Source organism: Chenopodium album, chromosome 3 (genome assembly GCF_948465745.1).
Source record: "Chenopodium album chromosome 3, dcCheAlbu1.1, whole genome shotgun sequence".
NCBI lineage: Eukaryota > Viridiplantae > Streptophyta > Magnoliopsida > Caryophyllales > Amaranthaceae > Chenopodium > Chenopodium album.
This window is the reverse complement of record NC_137836.1, coordinates 42,475,253-42,484,826: the sequence shown is the minus strand read 5'-3', so window position 1 is coordinate 42,484,826 and position 9,574 is coordinate 42,475,253. Positions and strand designations below refer to the sequence as shown.

General features: G+C 38.4%; 2 protein-coding genes across 2 annotated transcripts; both read left to right on the top strand.

The window, feature by feature from the left end:
• The first annotated feature begins 308 nt into the window (after positions 1 to 308).
• On the top strand, positions 309 to 3,348 carry LOC145625060 (uncharacterized). The gene is made up of 3 exons (XM_081678142.1): positions 309 to 1,240; positions 1,343 to 3,204; positions 3,341 to 3,348. The coding sequence occupies exons 1-3, from the start codon at positions 309 to 311 to the stop codon at positions 3,346 to 3,348; spliced, it is 2,802 nt and encodes a 933-aa protein (XP_081534268.1).
• Positions 3,349 to 4,747: 1,399 nt separating this feature from the next.
• LOC145625059 (uncharacterized) lies at positions 4,748 to 6,889 on the top strand. The gene is made up of 8 exons (XM_081678141.1): positions 4,748 to 4,927; positions 5,057 to 5,320; positions 5,407 to 5,747; positions 5,825 to 5,998; positions 6,090 to 6,194; positions 6,273 to 6,342; positions 6,430 to 6,528; positions 6,632 to 6,889. The coding sequence occupies exons 1-8, from the start codon at positions 4,748 to 4,750 to the stop codon at positions 6,722 to 6,724; spliced, it is 1,326 nt and encodes a 441-aa protein (XP_081534267.1). The 3' UTR covers positions 6,725 to 6,889.
• Positions 6,890 to 9,574: the final 2,685 nt, after the last annotated feature.

Genomic DNA, 9,574 nt, shown 5'->3' with positions numbered 1-9,574 from the left:
TAAAACACCAAACAGAGAATAAATCAAAGAATATTCTTTGTCCTTGTTGTGACTGTAATAATTCGAGGGGATATCGTGATATAGTTGATATTAAAGATCATCTAATTCGTCGTGGGTTTAAAGAAAACTACACGAGGTGGACATGGCATGGTGAGAGCATATATATTGAGGCAAGTTCTAGTTATTGTCCAAGGGAAGATGAGAATCATTGTGATGATGATAATGACCCCCAAGGTGAGGATATCGATACAGCTGATGATATTGGTGTTGAAAGTGAGAGTGAAGTGGAGAAGGACAGGATAGATGAAATGATGCAAGATGTTGAAGACCATTTCACAGAATGTCCCCAGACATATGATAGTATTTTGAGAGCTGCTGAAACCCCGTTATATCCTGGTTGTACAAAGTTCACTAAACTTGGTGCTATTATGAAGTTATTCAACTTAAAGGCGAGCAATTGTTGGACTGACAAGGGTTTTACGCAGTTGTTAGAAGCCTTAGTAGAAATGTTTCCTGACGGGAATGAACTTCCAAACTCCACCTATGAGGCCATGAAACTTATGTGCCCCTTGGGTATGCAGTATGAGAAGATACATGCTTGTCCCAATGACTGTGTGTTGTATCGAAATGAGTATGCTGATTTGCATGAGTGTCCAAGGTGTGGAGTTTCTCGTTACAAGATGAATGATACTGGTGAGATGTGTAAGAAAGGGTCTCCGGCTAAGGTATTATGGTATCTTCCAATTATACCGAGATTTAGGAGACTCTTCTCGGATGAAAAAACTGCAAAATTATTGAGGTGGCATGCTGATGGGAGGAAGAAAGATGGGTTAATGAGGCATCCTGCTGATTCCCCGCAATGGAGGAACATTGATCGAAAGTTCAAGGACTTTGGTGAAGAAGATCGAAATCTTAGGCTTGGTCTTAGTACAGATGGAATGAACCCATTTGGGACACTAAGTACCCAATATAGCACCTGGCCGGTTCTTCTAACTATCTACAATTTGCCTCCTTGGTTATGCATGAAGTCTAGATACATTATGTTGTCCCTTCTAATATCTGGGCCTAAACAACCTGGAAATGACATTGATGTGTATCTAGCGCCTCTCATTGAAGATTTGAAATTGTTGTGGAATGAAGGTGTCCAAATGTTTGATGCATATAGTAAAACCAATTTCACTTTACGTGCCATGATTTTTTGTACAATAAATGACTTCCCAGCTTATGGGAATTTGTCGGGGTACACTGTGAAGGGAAGAACTCCTTGCCCCATTTGTGAAGATGATTTGGAGGCATTGCGCCTAGACAATTGTGGCAAGCATGTATACATGGATAATTGAAGACATCTTCCAGAAGACCACCCTTTTCGATTCAATAAGGGGTCTTTTAATGGAAAAGTGGAGTTGAGAGAAGCTCGTGGCCCTTTACGTGCAAGTGAGGTTTATCAGCGGGTCAAAGACATTGAGAATGAGTTTGGTAAGCCTTACAAAAGCAAATCAACTGGGGGTTACAAGAAGAAGTCTGAGCTATGGTCTCTTCCATATTGGAGACATTTGGAAGTTAGACATTGTCTAGATGTAATGCATATTGAGAAAAATATATGTGATGCCATTGTGGGAACTTTATTAAACATGCCAGGAAAGACAAAGGATGGAGTTAAAGTAAGAAAAGACATGGCTGCTATGGGTCGTTCAGAGTTGGCACCCGAATCTCGAGGAAAACGCTGGTATCTTCCCCCAGCTTGCTTTACCTTGTCTAAAAAGGAAAAAACTAGCTTATGTGAGTCATTGCATGGTTTAAAGGTCCCGGCTGGATTTTCTTCTAATTTTCGTAGACTTGTGTCAATGTCTGACTTGAAATTGGGTGGCATGAAATCTCGTGATTGTCATGTCTTGATGCAACAATTATTACCAGTTGCCATTCGAGGAATTTTGCCACCTCAAGTGAGGTATACAATTACAAGATTATGTGTCTTTTTTAACACTATTTGTAGCAAGGTCATAAATCCAAGTATTTTAGATGACTTGCAAGCAGATATAATTGAGATAATGTGTCGATTTGAAATGTATTTTCCCCCATCTTTTTTTGACGTGATGCCTCATTTGGTTATTCATCTTGTACGTGAAATTAAACTTTGTGGACCAGTGTGTATGAGATACATGTATCCTTTTGAACGAGAAATGGGTGACTTAAAGGGAAAAGTCATGAATCCGGCCAAACCTGAAGCTAGTATTGTACAACGAACAGTTGCTGAGGAAGTGGCAGCATGGGTTGCTCAATATCTTGCACGTTCACAGAAAATTGGGTTGCCAAAGTCTCGACACGATGGGAGGCTTGGAGGTCAAGGTACTATTGGCAGGAAAAGGATATCCATGGGCTTTGAAATGAAAAATAAGGCCGAGCTTTTTGTGTTGCAAAATCTTAGTGAGGTTCATCCTTACTTGGACGAGCACATGCTTTTTCTTAAAAATAAATATCCTTCCAAAAGTGATCTTCAGCTGATAAAGGAGCATAATTGTTCATTCGTTACATGGTTCAAGGAACGAGTGATGTCCCAACTATCCACCACACCTAACGATATATCTGACACATTGAGATGGTTGGCATATGGTGCTAAATGTCAAGTCATGTCATATGAGGGATACGACATCAATGGGTATTCTTTTTACACTAGCCGACAAGATGACAAGTCAACAATGCAAAACAGTGGTGTTAAAGTAGTAGGTTTGTCATCTAAGTATGTTAGTGCACATGATAAAACACTTGTGGTTAAGAAGAAATTTTATTATGGAATCATTGAAGAAATAATAGAGCTGGATTATGTTGATTTCAAGATTCCTCTATTTCGATGTAAGTGGGCTGATAGTAGCCGTGGTGTAAAAAAAGATGAACAAGGGAACTTGACCCTTGTAAATCTTGGTCGACGAGGGCATCTAGCTGATCCATTTATATTAGCTTCACAAGCAAAACAAGTTTTTTACATGGCTGACCCAGCTGATTGTAAGTGGTCAGTTGTTTTAGAAGGTAAAAGAAGGATACTTGGCATTGAAGATGTGTTGGACGAGGAAGAATATGATGAGCAATTTAATGAGTCACCACCTTCCGTTTGGAGCATCCCTCCAATAGTCGATGATTTTGACACAACGTTGAAACGAAAAGATCATAATGAAGGATTTTATATCGCAAAAGAGAAGAATGAAGGAGGTATGAATTCTATGATTTTTTTTTCCAATATGTGTTAGTAATTGCATAAATTGCTTATTATTGTTATGTGTTCAAGTTTATAATTTAAAAATGATATAAATCGATGTCTTAATTTATTTATGTCTTTTTTTTTCAGGTAAGTAATAATGGAGGATGAGGATTTGCATAATCGTTCCATGTCTTTGCAAAGTGAGAAAGATGAGCCACACAATCAATCACAATCAGAGCTACAAACAACCGACTCTCAGAAGAAGAAAAAAAAGCCAAGAGGTCCTTCAAAGGGCCTAAAATCCATGCCTGGGGTTCCTAGAGTGCTTGAATGGGATGAATTGTGTCGACCCATTGGAAAGTGGGCAAAAGCATACAAAATTCATGTTGGTGAAATAAGTCGTGCAAAGGTGTCTATATTGTATAAAGATTGGAATCAAGTTCCACAAGGAATAAAAGACACTTTGTGGGAAGATGTTAAGGTAATATTCACTATTATATGTTAAATGTTATACTATTATATGATCATTTTGACATTATTTGAATATGATGAAAACAATTTATTTGAATATGATGAAATTATTTACTAACTTTTTTTATTTTTTTTAATTTTTTGCGTAGAGAGAGTTTCAAATCGAAGAAGATGAAGACAAGAAAAAAAAGGTCCTACGCACTTGTGATAAAACTTGGAGAGATTTCAAAACAAAATTGGTCAGTGGTTGGATCACATGTACCAGGAATATGCCGAAGGAGAAAAGAATGCCGTATGTACTCTATGATTTCATATCTGAGGATATGTGGAAAACATTTGTGGAGGAGCATACGACAGATGATTTTAAGGTTTGTGTGTATTAATATCAATGATCATGCGGGTTATTAATACTTTGTTAACGGATTCTTATGTACTAATCTTCATTTATGCTCGTGAAAATAGGAAATCAGTGAGAAGGCAAGACAAAGCCAGTCTTTCAACGAATACCCTCACCATTTAGGAGCCAAATCATATGGTGAAATGAATATTGTATGGCGTAGAAAAGGGTATATTCCCACGACATCTTCAGCATCCAGTACTTCATCTTGTTCTTTGGTTGTGTCTAGTTTGCCGGATAGGACATATGCTTGGCTTCTAGCAAGATCAATAGAAGATGATAAGGGAAATCCTTATTTGCCGGATGAGAAAACAAGAGAGGTGAAAGAATCCATTGTAAGTATATAATAAGTATATGTAATAAGTCTTTATTTCAAGTTTGAATATATTTTGTTAAGTTTATGTATTGCAACCAAAGTTTTCTAACTTGAAGTCATTGTGTAGGATAATTGGAGAAAGCAACAAGCTGAAGGAAACTTTGTTCCTAATAGGCATGATGATATCTTATCTCGTGCCCTTGGGAAAAAAGATCGTAATGGTCGGGCAATAGCATTTGGCAGTGGAATTGGCATTAAAGCTGTATGGGGATCCGGAGAGAGGCGTAGTGGCCGACGGGGTAGGGAATTCGGAGATGATGAGCTGGAAGAATTAGAGGAAAGAGTAGCCCGGAGGGTACGAGAGGAGACTATGCAGGAGATGGATTCTAAAATGGATTGCATGGTTCAAGAGAAGTTTATGTTATTTGCTAAACAGATTGGTATTCAAATTCCAACTGAAATGATAGAAATGAATAACATAGGCCGGACGACTCAGCAAAATCCTAGTAGTTGCCAATCAGTGGGTGATGATCCATTTGCAAACATACAGGTATCCAACACTTTGTTATTTTATATTTTGTATCTTTTTTTTTTAATGATTTATGACTGTGACATACTTTTAACTTTGTAACTCAGTTTTCTATATTTTTTAATTATGATTTTTTTATATCTTTATAAGGAACCGGTTCCTTGTCGGCTATCATTGTTGAAAAATGACTCTGAGAAAGTCATTGTAGCTGAAGGTACATATCATCCGGAGTTAATCCTTGATCATCATAGTAACCTCCTTCCGGATCACGTGAGGGTGAGTGTTGATGATTTTTTTGACGAGTTCAAAGAATTCTCGGTTCCAGTTCCTTCTTCAGTCATCAAGAAACTTAAGCATGCTCATGGTACATTTACCCAATGGCCGAAATACTTGGTTTCACTCATGCATGACAAGGTAAATTATTTTTGTAACAATTTACATATAGTTTGCCATACAAAATATAGCAAATTGTTGAATAGATTTGCTTTACTATTGATTAGGAATTCATATCAAATAAGAACAATGGTAACAACAAAGCGGCCAAAGAAAACATGCAAGACAAAATGAAAGTAGTTGAAAGTGGTCGCGAAACAAAAGAGTCCAACACCAATCTAAAAAAAGTTTTTCTTATGGATTATGCTTTGGAAAACTTGTCTCAGAAGTGTGGGTCTTTGAATAGTTTGTTATCTTCATTACCCGAAGGTGAAACTATTAAGGTTAAGGCTGATGCTTGGACCTTTAGTTATGAAGACAGTAAGGACATCATTATCAAACGTGAAGATGTCAATCAACTTCTCACAGGAGCTTGGCTGAATATTTCAGTTTTGCAAGTTTTTATGATGTAAGATATTCAAATTTCACTCTTCCCATATACTTATTTATTACCATTTATAATGTTATTACATGATATATATGTAGGGCCTTGAGTGACTTACTCGATACGGAGGAAGTGGCTTCCATTGGATTCATGTGTCCGGAAATGATTTCAGAAACCTATTTGCATAGTGATGCTGATCGTATCCTACTATACATGACACATGTGATGGAAAAACAAAAATCTAAGCAGTTCATCTTATGCCCATACCATGAAAAGTATAAACTTTGAACTTGTATTTATTTGAACTTTGCAAATTGTTGATATTATTTTACTCTTTTACAAATGTGTGTCTAATTTATTATGTAGGAATCATTGGGTTCTTTTGGTCTTATGCATGGCTAAGCGTGAAGTCATCATCTTTGATTCTTTGAGGCAGAAGCGAAATTTAGCAATTAAGTTTGCAATGACAAAGTAAGTCTAGTTTGTTATTAATGTCATGATTTTATGTGTGTAAGGGTAATATATATGTTATTTGTTTCAAATGTGTAGTGCTTTTCGAAGTTTTAAGGCATTAAGTGGACAATCTAGGGGAAGTAAATTGACATGGCATTTGGGACAGGTTACCTTAATTTCTGACCCTAAATTTTAGTTTCTTAATAATTGAAGTATAGCAATTTAATTCAACTTACAAATACATTACATGTAGTGTCCTCAACAATTGGGTGGACGTGAGTCTGGCTACTACGTCATGCGTTATATGTACGAAATACTTGAACATCACCATAGCAGTGAAGATCTTATTCAGGTATGAGTTGTCAAATATTTCATTTTTGTTTGATAAATACAATTTGATGTTAGCTACAATCTTGAATTAAAACTTTCCTCTTGTATATTTTTTGTGTTGATAGGATTTTTCAAGAACTACACCGTACACCGAGGAGGAGATAAATGAGATCCGAGATATTTGGGCAGAGTATTTTATATGTAATGTTGAACTTTAGATTTACCACTTAGCGCATGTTTGACTCTTGTTTTGGATTATAGGCTTGAAATGAAGTAATTTGGTTAATTGGTGTTGGGATGATGAGTATAATGTCTATGATATTGAGATGTAAATTATTGGACAGGTTGTTAATATAATGCCGTCATTCCCAATTTTATGGGTAGGCCAAATTACAAAGGAGACTCTGCCGAAATTTACATTTGGATTATTCAATAATATTGCATTTTAATTTCAATTATATTAGCGTTAGCATATTACTTTATACCTAGGAAAACAGGTACTACAAACATATACAAGGCAATTATTATATTATAATTAAGAAAAAAAAAATTCACCTCTTCATTTGCGTCACTCATTAAACAAACAAGTGACGCAAATACAGCAGTTTTGTATTGTCTACTCAGTCATTTGCGTCACTCCTATATAAACAAGTGACGCAAATGACAAAAAATGCATTTATTAGAAGAGTCATTTGCGTCGCTTAATTATGAAGGAGCGACGCAAATAACAAAAAAAGTTTATCAAAAGAGACATTTGCGTCGCTTGTTTATAAAGGGGCGACGCAAATGACTAAAAATAAGTTTATCAGAAAAGTCATTTGCGTCGCTCTTTTATAAAGGAGTGACGCAAATAACAAAAAATAAGTTTGTCAGAAGAGTCATTTGCGTCGCTTATTTATAAAGGAGCGACGCAAATGACAAAAAATAAGTTTATAAAAAAAGTCATTTGCGTCGCTTGTTTATAAAGGAGCGACGTAAATGACAAAAAATAAGTTTATAAAAAAAGTCATTTGCGTCGCTTGTTTATAAAGGAGCGACGCAAATGACAAAAAATAAGTTTATAAAAAAAGTCATTTGCGTCGCTTGTTTATAAAGGAGCGACGCAAATGACTCTTATTTGCGTCGCCCCTAGGAGCGACGCAAATGACTTAAAAGTCATTTGCGTCGCGAGCAGTTGCGTCGCTCATAGAAGCGACGCAAATACACTAAAAATGAGCGACGCAAATAAGCCTTTTTCTACTAGTGTAACTTGATCTTCGAAGGCGGAGCTCCTACCACCCGGAGTCTCCATTGTTTTTGCAGGTACAGGTTGTTGGGGTTTGGTTAGTTCGACTCACCGCGGAAACAACCCCGACCCAAGGAACCACTCGCAATTAATAAAACCATAAAGCATAAATAAATAATCACAAGAAAGGAAGAACGAATCTTACCCTTGAAGCGAGCTTTGCCCTTACAAAAGCGGGCTCTTACTTGAAAGCTTCGAGCACCGCAAGCGCCGTGCCTCCAACGGTATCCACCCACAAAGGACGAACACGACTTTAAGGTCCGCTACCTTGGAGTTAGCAAGGTCCGACAAAAACCCGAGTGTTATTAGAGTTTAAGAGTTTTCCCAAAATATGGAATGCTCTTTCTAACTCCCACTCAAGCAAAGAATTCTCAAGCCATGCCATGACTATTTATAAGGAAGTATGCCTTGTGAATTTCACTCATCTTTCAATGTGGGACTTTTCACAAAAAGATCCCACATGGAAAGATTGGTGAATTCAACCCTTAGTTAAATAAACAAAGGAACAAGTAACAAGTGTCACATGGTTAGGTGTGGACCACTTTCTCACTTGGTCCCCAAGGCATTTCACATGCAATGTGAACTAACCATGTGTCACCCAACCTTGAGCCCCAAGTTGGGTTCGGTTGGCCCATTTTATTTTGGCCCGTGTCCATGACCCATCAACCCGGGTCCACGGCCATTGCCACATGTGTCACCACCGTGGCGCGCCGCCACCATGGCGCTGCCACGTGGCGCGCTGCCAACTTGGTACGTTGCCACGTGGCACGCTGCCACGTGGCACGCTGCCACGTGGCACGCTGCCACTTGGTGGCTGCCAATGTGGCGACTGCCAACGTGGCTGCTGCCACTTGGCGGCTGCCAACGTGGCGGCCACGTGTGCTGCCACATGGCGTTTAGCCATGTGTGCTGCCACGTGGCATGCTCCTATTGGGCATGCATTCCTAGCCTTTTGCGTGGCTAGGATTTTACTTGTTACTTGATGCATTTTCCCGTCTCGCCAAATCCTAAATTTTGGCTCAACATTTGAGATTCTCCGACGCTCGGTTTCGACGCTCCAAGCTCGAATTCCGACGTCTAAATGTTTAACACTCGGGCGACGAATTGATTTCTTCCGAATTAATTGGTCGAGTCAGTTCGTATATTTTGCTTGGGTGTGACCCGAAGGGTTCAGTCAAGATTAAGCTGTAATATTAATTATATTAATATTACTGATCGGAAGCGGCCTCCACCCAGGCATTCCGATCACTTGACCTTGCTGAATATATTAGCTTTCTAATAATTCTGAACCCGCTATCAGAATAATACACTTGTTCGAAGGACACCATTCCTTTCAATCTCCCACTTGTCCTTCCGGACAAGTGTGCATTTAGTGTATAGCCCTTATCCTATGTCTCTTCATGTCTCTTCATGAACTACAGAGTAAGATTACTAGTCATCTCTGTTACGTCCAGAAGTGTTTCTCGAAATCCGAGTTTGACTGTCAATAAGCAGATGATTTCTAAAATCCATCTGAGCACGGCCATGCATTTTTCACAGTCTCGCTCTTCGAGAGGCCTTGTAAACAACAAGACATGTTCCCTATTGTTAGTAGGGGGACATTTCCAGTCTTGTAATGTAGCTTCTCTTACTAAGAGGACTCACCCGCCTGATATCTGTCTTTATAATCCCCAGTTACGTCAGACGTTTGGCGGATACCAAAGCGGACTCGTACTCAAACAAGAGATCTCCCACTACTCATGGTCAAAGCAAAAGAGTTCCGATAGTAATAATGAGAAAATAC

Bases quoted from the DNA above. Each gene is read 5' to 3' on its own strand.
- LOC145625060 (XM_081678142.1), top strand. From the start codon at position 309: ATGATGCAAGATGTTGAAGACCATTTCACAGAATGTCCCCAGACATAT. The intron at 1,241-1,342 runs GTACACTGTGAA...GGATAATTGAAG, and splicing joins GCTTATGGGAATTTGTCGGG to ACATCTTCCAGAAGACCACC.
- LOC145625059 (XM_081678141.1), top strand. From the start codon at position 4,748: ATGCAGGAGATGGATTCTAAAATGGATTGCATGGTTCAAGAGAAGTTT. The intron at 5,321-5,406 runs GTAAATTATTTT...ACTATTGATTAG, and splicing joins TTTCACTCATGCATGACAAG to GAATTCATATCAAATAAGAA. The intron at 6,195-6,272 runs GTAAGTCTAGTT...TCAAATGTGTAG, and splicing joins ATTAAGTTTGCAATGACAAA to TGCTTTTCGAAGTTTTAAGG.